The sequence below is a fragment of the Saccostrea cucullata genome, unplaced genomic scaffold, assembly GCF_032062105.1.
Source record: "Saccostrea cucullata isolate Sc308-1 unplaced genomic scaffold, CSIRO_AGI_Scuc_v1 ctg1011, whole genome shotgun sequence".
In the NCBI taxonomy this organism is placed as follows: Eukaryota; Metazoa; Mollusca; class Bivalvia; order Ostreida; family Ostreidae; genus Saccostrea; species Saccostrea cuccullata.
Window position 1 is genome coordinate 410284 of NW_026931569.1, and position 25352 is coordinate 435635.

The following is a 25352-nucleotide window of genomic DNA, read 5'->3' on the forward strand; positions in this document are numbered from 1 at the left end:
GGCATGATTGAAATGCTGTGTAACAAATCACATTCTCTTTAATCCACAAAATGGACCATCATAAACATTCAAGGCCTGGTCTATTTCATGAACAACCATCAAAATTATAGATAACTGGGTATATACACATATGAAGATCCTAGAATACCTTGTACAGACACAGAGAAATCCACTGAAGCATTCCCCGCTGGGTTAGTAATCAGACAAGTGTACTCCCCCTCATCCAGAAGCTGGGCGTTAGTCAGCAGGAGTTGTCTTCCCTGGTCCCTGATCCTGACACTAGGGTTCCCGTAAGGAGGGATGATCTGATGATGTCTCATCCAGGTGACCTTGGGAGGGGGAATCCCCTCAGCCTCACACAACAGGACCAGCTGCTGGTTTACAACCACTGACCTCTGCTGGAACTGAGAACCATTGATTCTGGGGGCCACTGTAATCATAATAATATTTCATACAGGTTCATTGTAGCTCAGGGAACCTTGAAAGTTTGTTGTTTAAGAACTGAGGTATGAGCTCATTTAATGTTACCAGAGGCATTTCTCTTGAACTCCACAGCTAATCTCAAACTTAACCACATTACTTTGAACTCCATTTATTCCCTTGAACTCGATTTCATGACCTTTAACTCCATACCTTGAACTTCTACTTTATAGTATTTCTCCGTCAGTCCGGCCTGATTCTCTGCCTGACAAGTGTACTTGGCTGCATCCGTCGTTCTGACGGATAAAATCTGGAAAATCTGAAAACACCATGAATGAAGATGAGCAATCAAGATAAAGTAATGACATACTTTATAATGTCACAAGGTACATAATAATGAAGACCGTTAAATCCGACCCTGAGGCTTGATCCTGCCTGTGATGAGCCTTTATAGAAATGTTAACCCACCTGTCCCCCGGAGAGGATTCGGATATGTGTGTTGTCCTCCATATTAAGTATCTGTCCGTCTTTAAGCCATGTGACCATAGGTTCGGGAGTCCCGCCCACTTCACAGTTCATAGTGACTGTCCCGCCCTCCACCGCTACATGTAGCTCCTCCCCCTGAGATCTGGCTATAAATGGAGGCACTGCAACACAAAATTAACACTAAGCTATAATTAAATTGTAATAACTATTTACTGTACATGTACATGAATTTTTTATTTAAAAATTGAGCACAATTAATCACTGGATTTTGAGTTGTTGGAATATTCATGAATTAGACTGACATACACTGAAGTACGCTTTCTAGCCATATATTGTACCTATATATAATATTTTAGAGGTGTTCATGTATTAGTGCATCAATGGCTACACCAAAGCTGCTAAAATATGATGATTTTTTAAGTACACATATGGTATTTCTTAGACTATTGATCATATATGTAGTTAAGCTCACCATGAACCTGCAGATTAAACACTCTTTTTTCCTGACCCGCTACGTTAGTCACGGTACATGTGTACTTCCCAGCGTCACTGGTCTGGGCGTTAGAGATCTCCAGAACCTGGTCGTTGCCCTTGACCCGCAGGTTCCTGTAGGAGGCGTCCAGTAGGGGGACCCGGTTCTTGGTCCAGATGATGGAAGGCGGGGGGATCCCCATCGCTGGACAGTTAATGTTGATGGTCTGGTTCTGAATGGTCACTAACTCTGTATCCGAGGCAACCTCAGTCAGAATGTGGGCGGGGACTGGAATAAGATTGACACTTATTGCTGAACTCATAGAGAATTTGTCTTTGGGAAAAATATATTTCTAAACAAGCTTAACTTGGTTAAATACTGCCAAGTCAAGAAAATTCCTTAAGGATACACCAAAGGTTTCCAAAGGGCAAAATTTAACTTGCTTGTAATTCTTTCATTAACAAAGATAACATATTAAAAGTATATATCATTTGAAAGCTTATTAAATTTACTATTTAATGATCTTAATTTAAATTTTCATTTTTATCTTATTAAAAAACTATTAATATTTTAATGTAAATATTAGTGCATTTATGTTTTATAAATCAACTTTTTCGTATTCCACCTTTCAAAGTCAAAATTTTGCCTCGATGTAGATTAAAGATTGAACTTTAAAACCGTATCTCAGATTTTTGATAAATCTTCTTATTCAAAAGTTACATCCATTTGTCTTTCAATGTTACCAATTTATAGGCCCAATTCTACATTTCCGCAATAATTCTAGAACTGAGCAAGATATCAAAAATCTGAGATACATGCAGTTTTGAGAACACACATTTGAGATGCATTCTGGCCAGTTTTCAGAGAAATTGGTCAATAAATAAGGGAGCTGAATCCTTTGAAATAATACCACCAACTGTCTGATCTTACTTTACAGTAGAGGGCAAAAACCCATTACACAACAAAGTCTGCCAAAGCTAGAAATATATGACACCTTGGAGATTCAGCTTTGGATACCTTTCACTCATCTATATTTCCTATGCATATTCACAAGAATGGGAGGTTCTATTCTTTATTTAGGTGCTTTTATTGAAGTAAAATAAGTTCAATTCTGAATCAGAAAGATTTCCCGGCAAAATGGCAAGAGCTAAGCTCCACCTCCTATTTCATGGTCATTAGTGACCTGTTAGATCTCCTTCCCTAAATCTAGAGTCCCTGTAGTTTAATTACTGATAATCTCTGTGTGGCTAGTGAAGAATTCCCCATGTGGTCACAGTGATTTATTGCTCCTATCAGAAGCAGGCAGTTACAGACCAAATCAGAAGCTTCAATAACGGCACATTCACATGTGTTAGTGTTTATGTTTGATTATTGTTAAATAATTAGAAAACCATTTAATAATCAGCAAGAATTTTTCATGCATTATAAAGCAGTAATTAGCAATTTTTTCTTAGCCAAAAATCTCAAAATTGACAAAAATCTTGAAAAAAGCCTTTGGTGTATCCTTAAAATCTCATTTCTGGACTTTAAAATCTTAATGGGTTTAACGTTTATTTACAAAATTATTTTTATACTGGTATTGAGCTTACAATGATTAAATGGAACATCAAACACTACACAAAAGAGACAACTGAAACTCTTTCAAAGACAAATGCATGGAGTACTTAACTTTATTGCTGATGGATTTTTACAAATCATAAAGATTTAAAATTAAAGTCTACATTCTTTTTTTAAGCCTGCTCAACATGAAACAAAGCTGTATGAATAAGAGATCTGTTATTTCCACCCACCTAGAACTTCAAGCTGGAATTTCTTGCGTAGTTCCCCCGCCTTGTTTTCAGCTATACACATGTATGTAGCAGAGTCAGCTACCTGAGCCTGGTCAATGGTCAGTTGTCTGTTATTGTTCAGTAAGTGGATCCTGTCTTTGGGAATCAGCGGACCGTCGTTGATTTTCCAGGTCACGGTCGGCTCTGGGACCCCAGACACTGGACATTCTATGATCACGGTTCTGTTCCGGATCACCTTGGGTGTGTACACTACATTGGACTCGTCAATAGATGGGGGAACTAAAAAGGAAAAAGAACAACATGAGTTTGTGTAAAACTATGGTACTTGGTCATCATCAGTATTGCAATCATTAAATATTTGCAGTACAGCATCAAACAATAACATGCCACTGTAGTAGGAAATGAAGAATGGATAAATGAATTGGACTTGGAATTGAACCAGATACATCTTATTATAGTCAGGTGCTCTAACAACTGAGCTACCCAGGCAGATATCCACAGTCCAAAGCCCAACTATATACAGATAAAAAATATCTTCTTCCTTTAACATAATTGTTGTTATACTTGATTTTAGATTTTACAAATTTTGAACACCCCTTACCCATGACCTCCAGTCTCATCTCTAGGCTATCCTCCCCAGCAGGATTCACGGCGGTACATTTGAACGTCCCTGTGTCGTTAGTCGTGGTGTTGGTGATTTTCAGCTGTAGACCTCCCGTCAATAACTCCATACGTTTGTCCAGGACCAGGGGGGCATCGTCCTTATACCATGTGATGTTGGGGGGAGGAAGTCCATGGGCGGGACAGTTAAGGACGGTGGTACGACCTTTTGTGACCCCTGTATATTTCTCGATTCCTTTGTCAATTACTGGAGGAACTAAATTCAAAATAAAACAAAAATTTATTGAGATGGAACCCATTCTTATTCTATGATTGATAAGTTGTTCATAAACAATTAATTGATGAATAACGTATAATCCCTATTAACCGCTGCGGCCCCTGCCCCTATAAGCACCCCCTTAGGTCTTTTTCAATTGGCCCCTGTACAGTTTTTTTTCAAACCATCTAGAATCATATCAAAAGTCTGCCAAAATTTGAAGAAAGTGAAAACGAACTTGTCCATATTCCAAGATCTTGGTGGAAAATGAATCATTTAGCTTAATTTTGGTGGATTATCTTCACTTAATATGTAAAGTTAAACATTTTTTAAGTGGTTTATTTCTTTTTACAAAAGATTTTTTTTAAGTTAAAATACGACATTAAATATAAAAAGAGAATACAAATATAATCACCCCCTTTTTACAATTTTCTAAGCGTCCGGTGCGGTTAATAGGGATTATATAGTAATCATGCATAGAAATCTAGTCAGCATTCATGTGCCATGTTATTAATCAATGAAACGTTGACATTTCAGTCTGAGGGAAAATAAAGGTATATGTTCCTAACAGTCTTCCATAGCAGAGAGCACTTACCCAAGACCTCGAGCTCCATGTCAACCGAGTCATCCCCCGCTGAGTTTGAGGCGACACAGGTGTACATTCCCCCGTAGTCTACTATAGCATTGTGTACATGAAGCTCTCTCCCCCCGTTCTCCTCCCTTAGACCAGAAGTCAGGGAGAAGTCGATTGGTTGACGACCCTTCAGCCACGTTATCTCGGGCTCTGGGGTCCCAGTGGCGGGGCATCGTATGGTGATCTCCTCCCCCTCCCTTACTTTAGGGTATGGTTCAGTAGCAGATATGGATGGAGGAACTAATAAACATAGGCAATCAGAGATTACAGAGCTCACCTCAACGAATGTTGTCTTTAAGTAAGCCAAAGTCACACAATTACCCAACAAAAAGTGTACATTCAAAAATGCAAAATTTATGCAATTTTGATCTAATACTTTGGAATAGCCCTATATATAAAAACTTCAAACTAGTTCTTCATCACAAAAATGTGATTAAAATCCAGCATCTGAAGCAAGTTTGAGAGTTTTCATCCCTTGATGCATCATTTGGGCAAGTTTGGTTTATATAAGCCTTATAGTTTCTTGGTAATAGAACTGCACCCACAACTTTTACCTGGTCCATTATCTGGAAAATGTATGTTGAATTCAGCATCCGGAACAAATTCATTAGTGTGCATCCTAAGATGTATCATCCATGCAAGTTTGCACAACATAGGGCTAATAGTTACTTAGAAATGAAACATGCATAAAAATTTAACCTCTTCACTCATCCCTCAAAAATGTAGGTCAGATTCAGTATCCAAAGCCAGCCTGGTAGAATGCAACCTTAGACATATCATCCATGCAAATTTGGTCATTAAAGAGCTCATAGGTACTTGGAAATGAATCCTGCATCAAAAACATTAACCTGTTCACTCATCCGGAAAATGTAGGTCATATTCAGCATCTGAAGCAAGCATGGTAATGTGCATCCTTAGATGTATCATCCATGCAAGTTTGGTCAACATAGGGCTTATAGTTACTTGGAGATGAGACCTGCACCAAAAACATTAACCTGTTCATTCAACCCGAAAATGTAGGTCATATTCAGTATCCGAAGCAAGTCTGGTAGTGTACATCCTAAGATGTATCATCCATGCAAGTTTGGTCAACATAAGGCTTATAGTTACTTGAAAATGAGAAATGCACCAAAAACATTAACCTGTTCACTCAACTGGAAAATGTAGGTCATATTCAGCATCTGAAGCAAGCATGGTAATGCGCATCCTTAGATGTATCATCCATGCAAGTTTGGTCAACATAGGGCTTATAGTTACTTGGAAACCAGACCAAAAACATTAACCTGTTCACTCAACCGGAAAATGTAGGTCATATTAAACATCCGAAGCAAGCCTGATAATGTGCATCCTTAGATGTATCATCTGTGCAAGTTTGGTCAACATAGGGCTTATAATTCCTTGGAAATGAGACCTACAACAAAAACTGCACAAAAAATGTTAACCTGCTCCAAAAACATTAACCTGGTCATTCCTTTGCTGAAATTGCAGCATCAGAAACTTTGACTGGTACAATAAAACACTCTAGAAGCATCTTCCATGCATGTATAATCAATATTGGACATAGAAGTACTTAAAAAGAAAACTGCTCCAAAAAACTTAACCTTAACCTGGGACGCCGACACCGACGCCGAGGGTATTACATAAGCTTTGTTGAGGTGAGCTAAAAATGGAAATTGTCAAGTGTCCTGATGATCTAGTGGTAAAGTTTCTTATAGCTGAATTTGTATTTTCGATGTATTTACCTTACAATAGTTACAGTTAAATATCGTAACAGTACTCCTAAAATATTTAATAAATATAAAAAATATTAAAAGTCTGCATGTTCTCAATCAAAAGCAGTTTTTGTGTTTAACATCAATTTTTATAGGTACCTCAGTCACCATAGTTGTATTATGAAGGAAAAATATAAACTGAGTATCAGTACCTTCAACAAAGACACCAAAGTCCAGTTTAGCCACGCCTGCTTCGTTCCAGGCCTCACAGCTGTATGACCCTGTGTCCTTGACCCCGGTGACCTTGATGGTCAGTTCCTGTCCGTCCTTGTCCACCTGGATGTTCTCGTTGGCTGTGATGTTGATCTTCTCTCCATCCTTGTACCAGGTAATGACCGGGGGAGGGACGCCGGACGCTGGACACGTGATAGTCAGGGGATTATTGACAATTACTCGCGGCTTCACGTTTGTCCTGAATTCATTTATCTTGCTTGGAACTGTCACATAAAAACACAAAATTAACCATCAAGTTGTGACATCTCAAACTCATTAGACAAACAGTTTACTATAAACTCAGACTGTCTGATGTTCTTTCCAAGGTAGTTTGGATGAGGCCAATGTCATACAAATGAGCATGAATTCATTGAACTTGTCAAAACTTTATAAAGTTTATACTTTGCACAAGGATTGTTGATGACAAGAAATGGTCTAATAGAATCTGTTTATATTCAAAGTTGCATAAAAAAATATAATACAACAAGTTCTGTACCTTGTATTTGTACTTGATAGTCCTGTTTGTCTGCTCCTGCTTTGTTTGTGGCCTCACACGTATACGTTCCACCGTCAGTGAGCTGTACATTGGGGACCCGGAGCTGTCTCCCCGAGGACAGAACCTCCACCCTGGGGCTGTTAGAGAAGTCTAGGAGGATCCCCTCCTTGTACCAGGTAATGTCTGGGGTAGGGACCCCCCTCACTGGACAGTTCAGGACCAGTGTTCTGTTGAGGATCACCTTAGGCTCTGTTTCTATCTTGTCACGCTGTATATAGGCAGGAACTGTTGTAGAGATGACATGGTGGATATAGAAAATAAACAAGGAATTCCAACATAAGCACCTGATATTTCAGAAAGAAAGACAAAATATCAAAAGTCAGCACAGAAGTTCTTACCTAGCACCTGAAGATCAAAAGCTTTCTCGTTGCTCCCTGCCACATTTATAGCCCGACATGTAAACCTTGTCGAGTCTTCTTCTGATGCATTCAGTATGGACAGTGTCCAGCCATCGTCCAGTAGGACGTAGTTTGTGGAGTTCCCCCTGATGGCCTGGTTGGCCCTGAACCAGGAAATGTCTGGCTGGGGGATCCCAGAAGCGGGACAGGTCAACTGAATGGACCGACCCGCTACAACCTCAGGGTGGTCTATCTCCCCCTCCCTCTGAACGGAGGGGGGCACTAGATAGAGAATGGTGAAAAATTTTGTCTGTACTCTCAAAATATTTAAGGGTCAATGAAAACAATAAACTATAGGGTTAAAATTTATGTAATTATTCTTTAATTCATCTAACGTTGATGTTATATATGTGATAAAACATTAACATTTCAATTGATACAACCTGCCTCATTCTAAACAATTAATATATATAAATGCTTATTCATCAACACCTACCATACACCTGTACTTCATATTCGTTTTGAGTCTTGCCGGCCACATTGACCCCCTCACACCTGTACAGCCCTGTGTCCCTCACTCGCGCACTGGTTAATTCCAGGCGCTGCCCGGCTGCAAACAACCGAAGGTTTCGGTCCAACTCAGGGGAGATGACCTCATCATTCTTGTACCACGTGATCGTAGGAGGTGGGATTCCGGACAATGGACAGAGGATGAATAAGGAGTTACCCAGCACCACTGAGAGGTTACTGGGGCTGAGGGCATTGTAGTCAATGATAGGGGGAACTACAATCCAAGTTCTTCTCTGATTATATTGTATTGTCAATAACTTATGAAAATAAAACATGAGAGCATACACTCAAAAATAAATAAAAGCAGAATAAGATCTTCATTAGAAATGATATTAAAAATACAAAAGTTTGTTGATAATTGTCCTGATGATGTAATTTTTGTCAACCCTCTCGATTCTTACCTAAAATATCTAGAGGAAATGAAAGGTCTGTTTCCCCAGCTTCATTCATGGCAGTACATCTGTACCGAGCTTGATCTGACACCTCTACATTCACGATAGTCAGATTCCGTCCCTCGTTTGAGATAAACACCCTCACCCCGTCCGCTGTTAGATCCTCCCCGTTTTTCTGCCACGTGATGACAGGCTTCGGATCCCCGTGGAGGGGACAATGGAAGGACACCGTGCTGTTAACTACTGCCGTGGTCTTCAGAGGACTTCCCAGAGATAAATTGATTGCCCCATCTATCAGTCTGGGTGGAACTTTAAGAAAAATAAAACAAGAGGCCCATGGGCCACATCGCTCACCTGAGAATCTTTTGTCATATTGTTCTTTACCAGATTTCCCCCTTGTAATACATATTGTGGCCCCACCCAACCCCCAGGGGTCATGATTTGAACAATTTAGAATCTACACTACCCCACAATGCTTCCACATGAGTTTCAGCTTTTCTGGCCCAGTGGTTCTTGAGAAGAAGATTTTCAAAGATTTTTCCTAAATATTTCTATTTAAAACTTTGATTCACCATTGTGGCCCTGCCCTACCCTCGGGGGTCATGATTTGAACAATTTAGAATCTACACTACCCCAGGGTGCTTCCACATAAGTTTCAGCTTTTCTGGTCCAGTGGTTCTTGAGAAGAAGATTTTCAAAGATTTTTCCTATATATTTCTATGTAAAACTTTGATGCCCTATTGTGGCCCCACCCTACCCCCGGGGGTCATGATTTGAACAATTTAGAATCTACACTACCCCAGGGTGCTTCCACATCAGTTTCAGCTTTTCTGGCCCAGTGGTTCTTGAGAAAAAGATTTTCAAAGATTTTTCCTATATATTTCTATGTAAAACTTTGATTCACCATTGTGGCCCCGCCCTACCCCCGGGGGTCATGATTTGAACAATTTAGAATCTACACTACCCCAGGGTGCTTCCACATCAGTTTCAGCTTTTCTGGCCCAATGGTTCTTGAGAAGAAGATTTTTAAAGATTTTTCCTATATATTTCTATGTAAAAATTTGATTCCCCATTGTGGCCCCGCCCAACCCCCGGGGGTCATGATTTGAACAATTTAGAATCTACATTATCCCAGGGTGCCTCCACATAAGTTTCAGCCTTATTGGACCAGTGGTTCTTGAGAAGAAGATTTTTTAATGACCCCACCCTATTTTTGTCTTTTCTTGACCTAAAATCTCCCCTTGTGAGGGGACTTGGCCCTTCATTTTAACAATTTAAATTCCCCTTCACCCAAGGATGCTTTGTACCAAGTTTGGTCAAAATTGGCCCAGTGGTTCTTGAGAAGAAGTCGAAAATGTGAAAAGTTTACAGACGGACGGACGGACAGACAGACAGACAGACGGACAGACGGAAGGACGACGGACAAAATGTGATCAGAAAAGCTCACTTGAGCCTTCGGCTCAGGTGAGCTAAAAAGGTGTTGTGTATCATCAGACCAGTTAACATTACTTTTAGAGAAAAGAATAACTTCAGTTTAAAAAAAAAATAAAAAAGAGATCTACACAAAAGGCTTTTAGACTTTATATACATAACAAAACATCTGAGCATTGTTTTAAAAACTGTTTTTATGCAAATGATCTTTTTATAATCTACATGCTTTATATCAGTTCTGGATTTTCAGAAAATCTGGTTTACTTTATAATTTTTAAAAATCTAAAAAAAAATTAAGTTACATTATAAAACAATTTTTAAATCAACTATCTTATGTTTTTAGAAGAGGGAAATAAATCATGCATAACAGTGAAATTTCACTGAAATGATGCAGATTCACAGATTGTTACTGCTTTTTAATCTTACTAAGTACATGGAGCGCTACTGAGTGATCTATCTCCCCTGCTGGATTAGAAGCCACACATTTATAAACCGCGGTGTCCTCAGCTCCCACATTGTCCAGCTCTAGGGCTCCGTCGTCAAGGAAGGTAACTCCACTCTCATCACCAGTCAGTAGAACGTCCTCTTTATACCACCTGATGACGGGGCGCGGGGTCCCCACCGCGGGACAAGGAATGGTCACCGCATTGTTCTCAATCACTTGGGTGAAGTTGGATACAAAGGGAGGGAGAGATGGGGGATCTGTTATTAAAACAAAAGTTAATGACGTCTTAAACCTCACTCGATTTTAAAGTTTATTCCAAAAATAGTCTACCTAAAAGACTTATAAACTTAATTACTGTAAAATCACATATTTTCGTGGGGTCAAATTTTAGTGGCTTGAGGAAAATCTCTTGGTTCATGGGGATTTGATTTCGTGGATCAAGAATTAATGAGTACTTATGTATGTAACATTTTACATTTCGTGGTGGACATGAATTCGTGGGTCTCGTCATACTTGAAAACAATGAAAATTAAACCCCCACAAAAATTTGTGATTTCACAGTGTACCCTAGTTATAATTTATAAGCTGCTGACTTCTTACCGTGTACTATAAGAGTGAAATTCTTCGTTGCGGAACCTGCAGGATTAGAGGCAATACAGTCATATCTCCCATCATCCAGAATCTTCACAGAGCTAAACTGCAGAGATCCAAAGGGGGTCAAGGTTATGTCAGGGTCACTGCTGGGGTCAATAATGACCCCTTTCTTCTTCCATGTCACCTGAGGTTCTGGGTCCCCCTGTGTGTCACAGTTCAGGAATGCTGGCTCCCCCTGTAGGACTATTAAATCCCTCTCCCCCTCAGAGCTGATTGTAGGTGGGACTGAAATTTGAAGTGAGATATAAGTTCAGTCACATCCAGTAAGTACTTGAAAAATTATATTATGTGAAATAAAATTTTTCCAATAGTAAATATATATTAATCTGTAATTGTAATTTTTTATGTCTTATCCATCAGGAGTTTTCTGAGAAAAAAAAATTTATTTGGAATACTTTTGTACAACTGTGATAACAACTGTAACAGTATAATTACTCTGGACAATAAGTGTGATAATCTTGGTTGTCTCCCCTGCCACATTACTGGCAACACACTCGTAGATTGCCCGGTCTGAGACCTCCGCAGTAAAGATCGTCAAACCGAGGCTACTGGACAGGAAACGCTCCGAGGACTCCGGCGAGAATCGGACAAAGTTCTTCCTCCATGAGACCGCGGGGGTGGGTTTTCCTTTCACGACACATGGCAGCACGATTGTCTCCCCTGTGGTGATGGTGTACTCCTCTGTCTCTGCCCCCTCAATCTCCGGGGGCACTGAAAATAAAGGCCAGGAAAATCAGCTTACGGCAAATATAAATTACAAGGATATAATTACTGAATGCAATGATATCTATTCCTTAGAAAATAGAAAAATTAAAAAATAATTTTATCAAGTGTAATGAAATAGAAACTGATATTTTATTTGGTGTGTTGTTGTCAAAATCATGCAGGTTTGCTAAACAAAATCTTTTCATAAACATTTTTAAATAAGTCTTCTTATTATGTTTCAAATGTACCAGTAATTCTTAAGTTTCACCGGAAACTTGAAAAATGCTAAATCACACCAGAAACACTGAGTTATGTTGCCCAACGGAAGCAGTTATGTCACCCTCTTGATCACGTTCACGTTTTTACATTGGGCATTTTAGCTCAGGTTCCAGACTGTATGTCGGTTGCAAAGCAAAAGTAAACAATGGAGAGTAATTTTCAAAGTTAAGAAAGCATTTTTGGATTATTTGTATAATCTTTATTGATTTTAGGATTTTAAGAATGTTATATAACATATACCACATGGCTTCTCTGGCAATAACGACCCTGACAGAAGAGCCCTGTAGCATTATGTCACCCTCTGCCTTCGGCATCAAGTTACATAACACTCCAGGGCTTTCCTGTCACCTTGGGCAAATATTCTAGTATAGTCACCCAAGAAGCCATGTGGTATATGTATATTATATGGAAAAAGAAATATGACGTTTTAAGATGACTTTATTTTGACAAGTCTAAATAAGTTATCAATCAACAATTTCAATCATTTGGAGGTAAGTATATTTTAAATTAGTTCTTATTTACCTTGGACGAAAAGCTGCACGGTTTTATCGACATCTCCCGCCACATTAGAGGCAGTACACCTGTAGGTGGCGCTGTCCTGAGGATCAGCACTGAAGATCTCCAGACTTCCGTCCTCCCTGATAAAGTAGTGGTAGTCTGTCAGCGAGATCGGACTCCCGTCCTTATACCAGGCAATGGTTGGGCGGGGATCACCCTCAACACTGCAGGGCAGGATTATCCCCCCTCCCTCTACGACCGTAAAGTTACCTTGACTGTCGTCCTCATTGTGAAAAGTGTGACGTGGAGGCACTGCCAAATAAACAGAGGACAAATCAATACACAGCACTGTTAAGGCTACATACAGGAGGAGGAGCTTAACTTGTATGTCAGCAAAAATAACAATTCCTCATGAGACCAGAAATGAATTGATTTTGCAAAGTTCACATCCTGGGAGCACTGCTGAATAAATATCTAGAGATTGTTGTCTTTTATTTAACAACATTCAATTCCCTTACTTGAAATGAAGGGCAGTGTCATTAAATTAGAAAAAAAATGACAAGTTTCAAAAAATCACTTGGAAAAAAAAATGGATCACTGATCAAATCCCATCAAGGCCAAAGGTCTATTTTAGACAATAAAATTTTACCTAACAAAATATTCTTCAGTATTATGAACATATTTTTTTACAATCATTTTTATGAAATTGAGGTATGTTAGATATTTTAAATGCCCCATGTGATAAGGTCACTTAATGACCAATGAGCTTTGAAAAACGTCATACAAGCAGTGTTTTCCCTAAGAACCGGCTGACGGCCAAATTGGCCACTTCGATTGATAAAAATGCCGCCTAGAAATCAAAATTGTTGTAAGGTTAACAAAGTTCTGTTCATTAACATCAACCCTTAGCCTATAACAATCGATCTTTAACCCTTTACTTTGAAATAAAGGGAAAACACTGCAAGTATGAAAATATTTCCTCTCTGCATGTTATTAACATAAAAACTATAAATTAAATATTGATAATGGTAATGTCATAATACCTTGGACATTAACAGTAACAAAGTAGGTTGAATTTCCTCCAACATTTGTGGCGACACAAATAAAGTCTCCTTCATCTGACTTCTGAATGTTTTTAATGGTTATTTCCCCTGGTCTTGTCACATTGAAACGATCATTGCTCTCCAACACCTGAAAAAAATCACATAAAACAGTACCGGAACGCAAACAGCTGGATAATACCCTAACATTATCATACATCAAACAGTACCTTGGAGCCTTTCTGCCAGTGGACGGTGGGAGAGGGGTTCCCCTGGATGACCACACAACTGAGGTCCACCTCTGACCCTTCCACCACGTCAAGGTATGGGTTAGTGTAGGCAATCACAGGGCTCACTAGATAACACACAAAAGAGACTCAGCAAGCAGCAAAGGATGATAACAAAGGACGGGAAATTCTCAAACTGAAATGCCTTCCCATTACTAGGAGATAATATAATTGTCATCATACCGATGCCAGTGATACTGAGGTACGCTGAGATCTCCTGCATACCAAACTGATTCTGTGCAACACAAGTGTACCTCCCTTCATCTGTGTACTTCAGATCTTAATTAAAAAATATTAAAATCTGAAATAGTTTACACAATCTGATGAGCAGTTATTTATCATTCAATAAAAATTAAATAATGATTTTTTTTCTTGAAAATCTGTCTGAAGCTGCCACATTTAAACCAGAAGTCTCTGTCAAGACTGCAGCTCTACTGGTTTGTACTTATCAAAAACCATTTCACTATTTTATGTATCTTTGTGTAGTCTACTTCTGTGCCAACTTATTTCGAAATCAAATAAAACTTAGTGTGTTAAAGGAATTTCACAGATAATTCTATTTTTAGTAACCATGGTAACACCGTTCATCGAAATCAAAAACTGATGCACTATTCTATGTATCTTAGTGCATGTAGTCTACTTGTGTGCCAAGTTATATTAAAATCAGACCAAAACTGTAGAAGGAGTAGCGTTTTGAAGGAATTTCACAAAAAATTCTATTATTAGTATCCATGGCAACACCGTTCATCGAAATTACAAACCGATGCACTATTCTATGTATCTTAGTGTAGTCTACTTGTGTGCCAAGTCATATTGAAATCAGACCAAAACTGTAGGAGGAGTAGCGTTTTGAAAAATTGTTTACAGACGGACAGACAGACAGACGGACGGACGTCGGACGCATTACTATCGCATAAGCTCTTCTGGTCTCTGACCAGTAGAGCTAAAAATGTAAATGGCTGTAGTTCCTGGAATACTCTGCTTATCAAATAACAACTCACTGTCAATGAAGAGATAGCCAGTCTTGTCCTGCCTGAGGCGTCCTCCTGTTTTGACGGGGTTTCCCTTGAAGAGCCAGTAGATCCTGGGGGAGGGGTCACCTGTCGCCTCACAGGGAAGAGATGTGTTAGTGGAGATGTCAGCTCCCATGTTAAACGGGGCCTTAGTGATCCTAGGATCAGCTGTAAATATAGAAGAGATGTGTCAGTGGAGATGTCAGCCCCCATATTAAATGGACAGTGAGGAGGTGATACAGAACAGTACTCTAGTCCTGATGAGACTGTAGCTCTACAGTTAGCTTGGAGGTAATATCATATTTCACCCAAATAAATGACTTTATAAATGCCTCTTATTCCCATAATCTACCTTGAGCACAAAATTTGAATATACATATGCATATCCTTCTTGGGCCAAGGGTAAATGTAATATTTATCCTTTAACTGTTTAGATGTTTTAAGCTCATTCCAAAGCAAATGAACCTATACTTTATATTTGCTGTAAATATAATGACTTGATGATGTTGACTGACCTCCGACCTCTAGGTTGACAATGACCGAGTCACTTCCTGCAGTGTTGGTGGCGATACACATGTAGTCCCCCTCATCCTGCTCCTGGGCCCCCAGAATCGACAGGTCCCCGTTAGCTGCTATCTTTACATAGGACAACTGATTCAACTGTCAGTAATGAGGAAAACTTTCTTAAACATCAAAAACTTCTCAAATGATTTGAGATTGTTATATAAAGATTAAAATACTTAATATATCAACTTTGTATGTTCGGTTTCCTTTAACTTCATGTAAAGCATAGTAAAGATTTGCCTCTCAAATATTATTTAATTTAGAGTCTGAAAAGACCTACTAAATCAAAATGACAGGAGAAAATATTATTACAAATCAAAAATTAAGGAAGTAGAACAAAATTGGAGCATGCAGTCATTAGAAAGTACTGCAGTTCATCCACTAACCCCATAACCTAATTGTAGATCTCTACTGAAGTTCATCCATGACCAAGTGACCTAACTGTAGATCTATACTGAAGTTTGTCCATGACCCAGTGACCTAATGTAGATCTACACTGTAGTTTATCCATTACCCCAGTGACCTTCATGTAGATCTTTACTCCAGTTTGTCTGTTGACCCATGGCCTAATTTGAGATCTTACCTCCAGTTCCCCTTTAAACCAGTGACCTAGTTTTAGATCTTACCTCCAGTTCCCCTTTAAACCAGTGACCTAGTTTTAGATCTTACCTCCAATTACCCTTTAAACCAGTGACCTAGTTTTAGATCTTACCTCCAGTTCCCCTTTAAACCAGTGACCTAGTTTTAGATCTTTCCTCCAATTCCCCTTTAAACCAGTGACCTAGTTTTAGATCTTACCTCCAGTTCCCCTTTAAACCAGTGGATATCAGGCGGGGGGATACCTTTGGCAGAACACTGGAGCGTGGCCGTGTCTCCACTTCCAACCAACACTTTCTTCTCATACATATCAATCTGAGGTCTTTCTGAAATGGTTAAGTTGTACATATCAAAAGGTTTTCTCTGAATTTGTTCAGTTACAGTGTTTTCCTTAAGAACCGGCTACCGGCCAAGTTGACCGCTTCAACTGACAAAAATGCCGCATTGAAATGAAAATTTTTCACAAGGTTCACAGAGATTCTCTTCATAAACGTCTGCCCCTAGCCTGTTACAACTGATCTCTAACCCTTTACTTTGAAACAAAGGGAAAACACTGAGTTATACCCATCAATCTCTGTTTTCTTTGGAATTTTAAGTTGTTGCTATATAATATTTTTTGTAACTCATTTATAAACTGTATTGTTGCTATGAATGACCTACATGTATTGTAATGTTACTGTATCCCACTTCTTTATGTATTTTAGTGTTGCTATGATTGACCTACCTATATACTGTAATGTTGCTGTAGTTCACTCTCCTTTGTATTTTAGTGTTGCTCCACCTACCTATATACTGCAGTGTTGCTCCATCTACCAATGTAAAGTAATGTTGCTTTACCTACCTACATACTACACTGTTGCTCCACCTACCTATGTACTGTAATGTTGCTGAACCTACCTATGTACTGTAATGTTGCTGTACCTACCTATGTACTGTAATGTTGCTGTACCTACCTATGTACTGTAATGTTGCTGTACCTACCTATATACTGCAGTGTTGCTCCACCTACCAATGTAAAGTAATGTTGCTGTACCTACCTACATACTACAATGTTGCTCCACCTACCTCTGTACTGTAATGTTGCTCCACCTACCTATTTACTGTAATGTTGCTCCACCTACCTATGTAAAGTAATGTTGCTGTACCTACCTTTGTACTGTAATGTTGCTCCACCTACCTATATACTGTATAATGTTGCTGTACCTACCTATGTACTGTAATGTTGCTGTACCTACCTATATACTGCAGTGTTGCTCCACCTACCAATGTAAAGTAATGTTGCTGTACCTACCTACATACTACAATGTTGCTCCACCTACCTATGTACTGTAATGTTGCTGTACCTACCTATGTACTGTAATGTTGCTGCACTGTAATGTTGCTGTACCTACCTATGTACTGTAATGTTGCTGTACCTACCTATATACTGCAGTGTTGCTCCACCTACTAATGTAAAGTAATGTTTCTGTACCACCTACCTATATACTGTAATGTTGCTGTACCTACCTATGTAAAGTAATGTTGCTCCACCTACCTTTGTACTGTAATGTTGCTCCACTTACCTATATACTGTATAATGTTGCTGTACCTACCTATGTATTGTAATGTTGCTGTACCTACCTATGTACTGCAGTGTTGCTTTAGCTGTGTCATCCCCCGCCAGGTTCTCTGCCAGACAGGTGTAGTCCCCGCCGTCACTCCGTACCATGTTGGTGAAGGTCAGCTGGTTGTTATTTATAGAAATTCTGTTGTTAGGGATGACCAGCGCTCCGTCCCTCAGCCAATAATAAGACGGCAGAGGATATCCGTCAGCGTAACAATTCAATGTCAAACTGTCACGAACCTCAAAGGTCTGCTGGGAAGGTTTGATGTAAACGTTCGGTGGCACTGTAAACAAATTCTATGAATAAACCTAGTCACACAGTGATATGCTGAGGGTTAAAACTAGGGATGTCAACCAATATTCGAGTACTCCACTATCATTCAATCATATCGACTAAAATTTCTTTAGTTGGTTATTCGTTAAAAATGTGTTTCATCATAGTAATTTTGAATTTAAGTAATAAACTTAGATTTGCCTATTTCATTTATTTACAGATCAAAATTTTCATATGTAAAATTAAGGGTATATTATAACTGTTCTAAGGAAATTATTTGAACGTTGATGTATGTTCGGCAAACATGTCTTCAAAATCAAGCAGATTGGGAAAGAAAATCAAACTTCTTTATTAATGATTGTCTATCTCTTACTGTTTTAAATGGAGAGGGCAATTGTTAAGTTTTGTAGATTCAAACTAAGATCCGACTTGATACAACTATTCAACAGCTTTTACAAAATTGTAAATACATGTAAGTTGGGGTCAGTTATGAGAGTAATTATTGCACAAAATTTCATAATTAAAATTTATTCCAAGCTCTCGCTCTCTCTTTGTTTTTAATAAGAAACACGCTTTAATTGTTTACCTGTCAAAGATCAAGTATTGACGGACACGTAGAAATTAGCTTCAATTCTGGGGTACATGTACTACCATTAAGTAAAGAAAGGACAATTACGAGCGTTTGGTATTCTGAATTTAGATAAAATGTGCACCTAATATATTAATTTTGAAATCAAATGCATAGGATACATATTGATGTACAGTTTTTATTGTACTACGTACATGTTTACAATTCAGAAATTTGTTTTATAATGGTGATAGCGTAGGTTAAATATTGTAAACTAGTCTGTAAAAGTCAAACAGTGAAAATGATATGAAAAAATGATCAAAATTAAACGAATATTCGACTATTGTTCGACTAAAGCATCCGACTATTCGACTAAGCTGTCCGAGTAAAATTGACATCCCTAGATAAAACACTTTGAAAAACAAAATCTGATTCAGAATGACAATATCATACTTATTTTCTATCAGACATTCATCATACTAAAAGGAATAGTCCATGTTCTGAAGGGTAACAGTTGACATTGTTATCCTTCAGAAAACTATTGCCAACATCTGTATTCAGCTGATGGACATCAGTTGACAATAGTTTTCTCTTGTTCTACAAATGCCCATTTTTACCCTCCAAAACATGCACTTAATTTATACAATGGTACAAAAACTAACTTTTTGATTAAGCAAGTGTGATTAAGATTGTCTTATCTAATCAAAAATAAACTAGACATGGACAACTTGAAAAACATTAATCAATGTTTAGGCCTGGAATCATTTTTAATTTCAATCTTTCTTTCATTGTCAATTATGAACTTGATCTCTGTCGATTTTAATCATGAGCTCTGCCAATTCTGACCTTGAACTTTAGTCAACTCTGACCTTGACCTGTCTATTCTTACCTTGAACTCTCAGGAACACTTTTTCTTGAGCATAACCCCCTTCGTTTCCAATTCTGCAGACATATTGTCCTTCATCTTTCAAATCAACAGACCTGAAAAAGTTTATTTATGAAGACATTAGAGAAGCGGTCCTTTTGTTTGTGAAATTAAAAAAGAAACATTTGTCCCACCTTATAAACATATAATAAAAGTATATTTTATTACATATATGATTTTCTTGCTGCTTTGCAGTTTATACAGCGTAAACTGCCCCAACCCAGGTTATACAGTATAACTTGAGTTGCTATTCGATTCATTCCTCAAATAACCTTATGTGAACTCTGATCCCTTATTGGGGTCATATTTAAACAACTTTGAATTTTGTTGTATCAGGAGGCTTTTGAGTTTCAATGTGCCCAGCATCAGTATTTTAAAAAACTTTTCAACCAACCAAATCTAGCTCTATTTTTACAGAGTTAAAAGATGCTATACAGTGATACACCTGCAAAAATAATCCATTTTATATAATTTTACCTGTACCAAAAACTTACCTTATGATTAATGATCCATTATTAAAGATAATGTACTGCTGATTATTACGGACGAGTCCCCGAGGCCCGTACCATGTGACATTGTACGGGACTGTGCTAAATACGGTACAGACCAGCGAAGCACTGTCTCCAGGTAACACTGACACATTAACAGTGGGGGCAATATCTGGCGGGGGCTCTGTAAATAAAATAAAGTCAATAATACTGGGGCAATATCAGGTTGCGGCTCTATAAATACAATAAAGTCAATAATATTGGGGGCAATATCTGGTGGGCGCTCTGTAAATAAAATAAAGTGAATAACACTTGGGCAATATCAGGTGGGGGCTCTGTAAATACAATAAAGTAAATAATACTGGGGGCAATATCTGGAGGCATTAATACTGAACAGTACAGAAGTACCATATGGTGGAATGCAGAAAAAGGAAAAGCAACTTTAATTTCCACTAAGAAAATATTTTGATTTCTTCAACATAATTTGTCCTTTCACACAGTTACATATTATTAAGCAAGCTCAGGTCTTAAGATCATAAACTGTGAACAATTATCAAGTTATTTTAAATTGTTATTAACTTTGGAAAAAATTTGAAATACAAAAATGTAATCAAAAATTTGTGTTCGAAAATAATTGTGCCCTCATGCAACTTTTTACAGATCCGTTGAATAAAAACTGAATTATTTGAAATATAAAATTTGTCCTAAGTCTTTTCTCAGTTTATTATCTTTTTGCTTGATTTACCACTGATATCCAGTAGAGTGGTCCTAGCCGTACTTCCGGAGCGACTTGTGGCATTACATGTATAGATGCCTTCATCACGGGCACTAGCTGTAGAAATCTGATAAGTAGCATCACTCGACTCTCTAAAATAAAAAATGCCTCTTTTGTAAACAATTACATGTATATACTGTAAACCAACTTTTATTTGCATGCAAGAAATTTTCGTGATGTTCGTGAGAGCCTCGTCATCACGAATATTTCTCGCCGCGAACTGGTCCTTAAAGTCTCTGTGCTATTTACAACAGATCCAAAATAGGCTTGATCACGAGAATTAATCATCGTGAACTAGTTTACCCCAGGTAAATTGCGAAATAAAGTTGTCACGAATAAAAGTTGGTTTACAAATAATTTACACTGTAATTTTCAAATAAAAAATAAATTTAAAATATATAAGTGAGATCATACTGGAAAAGAACCTCTGATCCTTCCTTCCTTCCATTCTTGTACCACTGGACAGTGAATGGAATGACTGACTCCACCGTACATACTATGGTAGCCGTTGAGTGGTAGAAACTCCGTGTTATCTCCGGCATGTACACAATGGGTGGGTCAGGGGTCCGGGGACTAATAGCGGTGGGCGTCGTCCTCCATAATACATGACCTCGGTCATCTTCTCCTACAACCTGGAAATACATGTATAGGCAAGAAATATTCACTGTAGTGTACTGATTCGGAATATTCTTCATTTACTTAAAACATCTGTAAATGAGCTAGTTTATTTGGACTTTATTGTCATTTTTAAAATGTCATTTTTTCCCAAATTACTTGAAAGTGCTGATTACTACGAGTTTACTTTACTTTCATATGAATACAAAGCTTAATAGTAAAATACACTTATAATGAAAATTCACACTAATCAAATGATTATACTGAATATAAATGTCAGTTTTCAATGTTTAACATCAACAACAATTATGGCTACTCTGTTACCTTGACATAGAAGTAATTAGATGGAGGTTTAAAAGCCTCTGTCCCGTATATATTTTTGAGGCCTGTGTCCACTTGGAGAGGATACTCGGACAGAACGATGCCATTCAGACTGACCAGCTGCAGCTTCTGTAAGTGACCGGGGGCATCGAGATCAGTGGTGTTGACTAGCACATAACTCGGGACACCTACAACCAAAGATATTCTGTATGAACAGGAATCAGGAACACATGTAAACTTAAACCAGAGGACTGGGGATCAAATATTGAATTCTGACTTACATTTCCTGAAAACTTTTTATATCCTTTTCATGATAAAAATATAAATCTCCATAATATAACATTTTTATTTGAACACTTTCATAAAAGTGTGTATCTGTCTCTGAGAATCATGTACAAATAAACATCAATATTGAATAAACATGATAAAAAGATACCACTGAACTTCTTGATCATATTTAATAAAAAAAAACAACAACAACAAATTAACCCTAATTTCTTGTAGTGTTAATTGCCACGATGGTCAATTTAAGTAGTCAATGATTAGAATAATCTGTGTGTCGATACAAGCCCTCACCACAAATGTTAAACCAGGTCTGTAGGACAATATTATTTTAACAATAGAACATTCTATGTAGTCAGGTAGTCGATCACATATCAGAAAAGTTATAAACTCTATAAAATTATTTCCTTATGGATCTCAGGGTTTGTAATGCTTTTTTCTCTTCTATCAACTACATTAGACAATTAAAAATGTACAGAAGAGATTCTCTGTCATAATATTATGAAAACTTGTGGGGGTCAGGCGGATTTCCTTTGCAACTTTTTTTTTTTATTATTTGTTAGACTTCATAAATCAATGCAGAATTTATCACAGAAGTTCGCAATTTTATCAATAAAGTCAACAGAAATCACTCGATTGACCAAGCCATAAGCTATGCGTAAGCGACGCATAGCTCATGGATTGGGGCACAGGGACTTGCTCCTGGCGTGTAAAAAATATTTATTAAAAAAAAAAATACCCCTACTATAAAACTACAGTTTTATAGTAGGGGTATCGTTTTTTTTCATAAATATTTTTTACACGCCAGGAGCAAGTCCCTGTGCTTGAGGTGACTTTATTGATGAAATTGCGAACTCCTGTGAATTTATCTAGTAATGTTACATCTAAATAAAAGTTAGTGTTCATTTTCTCTTAATATATTGTATATATCTTATACAATCTCCTCACCAATCTCTCGCAACCCCCGTTCGCACTGTTTCACGAATATTTCAGTAAGTTGATTTACGCCAACTTGTTAGTTTTCAAAATTTCGCTGACATTTGCACTCGACACTACTCGGCTCGTACCTCATCTAAATGGAATCATCCAAGGCTTGCCGAATGAGGTGATTTGAATACTGATCCCGATCAAAATTCTTTAAGGGGGTAAAATAGAAATAATCTGTCCTCAAAAACGTTGAAACAAATAAGCTGTAAGATATTTCAGAATAAATTTAATGATACGTCCTTCACCGACATGAAGATAAATAATCTGACTCTGAAGCTCCCTCTCTTTTTCTAACAACAAACTTAAGATTTTTTTAAAAAATTAATTTAATCAGAGACATAAATAACTTATTTATGTCTCTGATTTAATCGTAATTATAATTTTAGGAATTCTTTTAAATAAATTTGTTAAAACCTGTTTTAAAATTTGTTATGTCTAATTCAACAAATGTTATAACTAATGTTTTAATGAATTTAAATAAGTATTAAATTCCCTTTAAAATAGCACACCTTAAATTCGTGTAATAAATTTTTTAAAAAGTCTTAGATGGGCTTTCGTATAATATTGCCATCACCAATATCAATTTTTATTTCTGTTTATTTTTGTTGAAAAAGATAATGAAGAAAAATTTCTGTGAAAATTCCCCCAACCTTACCTTCCAAGGGCCGTAACTCTGTAGTTGCTATATTGCGTGGTTTTTCTTTGGCAAATCCCGCGGCGAAGTCGATTTTGCTCAGTCCCGTCACTCTCAAAGTATGCGCACTGCCACTGTCGACACGGAGTCGCCACATCCCGGGGTCAGGACTTCGGACATTGACCACCTTAACATTCTTAATGTCCAGTAGTTCATACAGACCATTCTGGACAGTCACCTCTTCACCTGATCAAATTTTAAAACATAATTCTCTATCACGAATAGAGAGAAGTCAAAAGTAAATGCGTTGAAAACACCCTTTCCATGATACCAATCAAAAAGTAATATTACTATTTAGTGTGCTCATACAACATAGATAACAAGAAATATACCTTTCTGTACATCATATGTCTGTTTATTGAATACTAAGTAAAAACAAAAAAATTAAAAGCAACTTAAACAAGACTCGGAATATAAACACCTATACGTATCTTTTATCTGAATACCTTTAGGGTTGTAGAGTCTGAGTTCTGGGTTAGAGTGTCTGATTACCTTTAGGGTTGTAGAGTCGGAGTTTTGGGTTTGAGCCACTAAGAGATACGGTGAACTCCTGGAGCCTGGAGTCGATAGGAATCTGTATAAACTGGGAGTTAGCTCTCTCCTGGTCCACGGACATTAGATTCACCTTCCTGGCCTTAACAGTTAGGCGTACAACCTCTAACACCTGACCAGAGATAAAAAACCCCGGAAACTTGTAACTGGTGTAAAAAGGTCATAAGCAGCAGACATTAAAAAAAAATCTGTACAATGAGCATCCATTTCCACGGTACTTTTTTGAGACAGATCACTCTTTTTGTAATTATATACACGTACCTGATTGACTTGGTCTTTTTTGAGCAGAAAAACTTGACCGGAACTGGTGGAAGCAATTCTCTCGTAGACTTTATATCCGGGACTGAGCGGATTCCCACAATCCCCCGTCAGTACGAACACAACCTGCAATTTTTGACAGCACAACCTGCAAGCAATTATATACAACACAACCTGCAATAATAGACAACACAATCCGCAATCATAGACAACACAACCTGCAATCATAGACAACACAACCTGCAATCATATACAACACAACCCTCAATTATAGACAACACAACCTGCAATTAAAGATAACACGACCCGCAATTATAGACAACACAACCTGCAATTAATGACAACAAAACCTGCAATTATAGACTACACAATCTGCAATTATAGACAACACAACCCGGAATTATAGACAACACAACCTGCAATCATAGATAACACAACCTGCAATCATAGACAACACAACCTGCAATCATAGACAACACAACCATCAATTATAGACAACACAACCTGCAATAATAGACAACACAACCTGCAATTATAGACAACATAACATGTAATTATAGACAACACAACCTGTAATCATAAACAACACAATTCGCAATTATAGACAACACAACCTGCAACGATAGAGAATACAACATGCAATTATGGACAGCACAAGTTGCAATTATAGACAACACAACGTGCGATTATAGACAACACAACCTGCTACACACATGACGACAACCAATCAGGCAAAACTGATAAACAACAAATACACTTTTTCACAGCCTACATCACAACAATCAAGGCTAAATTAATCATAAATAACATACAAACACATCCTACAGTATAAGAGACGACAGTCAATTACACTACACGGCCTACAATACGTCACTCAAGACAATGTAAATACCAACTGGTAGCAGAGGATACACGGATCTCTGAAAACTTAAGAGGTGGGATCAGGTGCCATAGAGGATTAAGCATCCCCTGTCGAT

General features: G+C 37.8%; 1 protein-coding gene across 2 annotated transcripts in view; it reads right to left on the reverse strand.

Annotated features, from left to right (window-relative positions):
• Nucleotides 1-25352, reverse strand: part of LOC134233010 (hemicentin-1-like) — a 59373-nt gene that overhangs the window by 29359 nt on the left and 4662 nt on the right. For both annotated transcript variants that reach the window (XM_062715004.1, XM_062715005.1), the window contains exons 3-33: nucleotides 24379-24501; nucleotides 24058-24229; nucleotides 23527-23751; nucleotides 21606-21790; nucleotides 21081-21298; nucleotides 20637-20758; nucleotides 19898-20075; nucleotides 19368-19459; nucleotides 17654-17920; nucleotides 16235-16359; nucleotides 15388-15532; nucleotides 14861-15040; nucleotides 14043-14138; nucleotides 13803-13927; nucleotides 13576-13723; nucleotides 12557-12844; nucleotides 11486-11761; nucleotides 10997-11275; nucleotides 10378-10653; nucleotides 8530-8829; nucleotides 8055-8342; nucleotides 7559-7840; nucleotides 7161-7445; nucleotides 6604-6888; nucleotides 4641-4919; nucleotides 3770-4045; nucleotides 3169-3447; nucleotides 1379-1666; nucleotides 889-1067; nucleotides 634-739; nucleotides 149-430 (exon numbers count right to left, since the gene is read on the reverse strand). In XM_062715004.1, coding sequence (XP_062570988.1) covers nucleotides 149-430; nucleotides 634-739; nucleotides 889-1067; nucleotides 1379-1666; nucleotides 3169-3447; nucleotides 3770-4045; nucleotides 4641-4919; nucleotides 6604-6888; nucleotides 7161-7445; nucleotides 7559-7840; nucleotides 8055-8342; nucleotides 8530-8829; nucleotides 10378-10653; nucleotides 10997-11275; nucleotides 11486-11761; nucleotides 12557-12844; nucleotides 13576-13723; nucleotides 13803-13927; nucleotides 14043-14138; nucleotides 14861-15040; nucleotides 15388-15532; nucleotides 16235-16359; nucleotides 17654-17920; nucleotides 19368-19459; nucleotides 19898-20075; nucleotides 20637-20758; nucleotides 21081-21298; nucleotides 21606-21790; nucleotides 23527-23751; nucleotides 24058-24229; nucleotides 24379-24501 — 6649 coding nt within the window. The remainder of the gene's footprint in view (nucleotides 1-148; nucleotides 431-633; nucleotides 740-888; nucleotides 1068-1378; nucleotides 1667-3168; nucleotides 3448-3769; nucleotides 4046-4640; nucleotides 4920-6603; nucleotides 6889-7160; nucleotides 7446-7558; nucleotides 7841-8054; nucleotides 8343-8529; nucleotides 8830-10377; nucleotides 10654-10996; nucleotides 11276-11485; nucleotides 11762-12556; nucleotides 12845-13575; nucleotides 13724-13802; nucleotides 13928-14042; nucleotides 14139-14860; nucleotides 15041-15387; nucleotides 15533-16234; nucleotides 16360-17653; nucleotides 17921-19367; nucleotides 19460-19897; nucleotides 20076-20636; nucleotides 20759-21080; nucleotides 21299-21605; nucleotides 21791-23526; nucleotides 23752-24057; nucleotides 24230-24378; nucleotides 24502-25352) is intronic.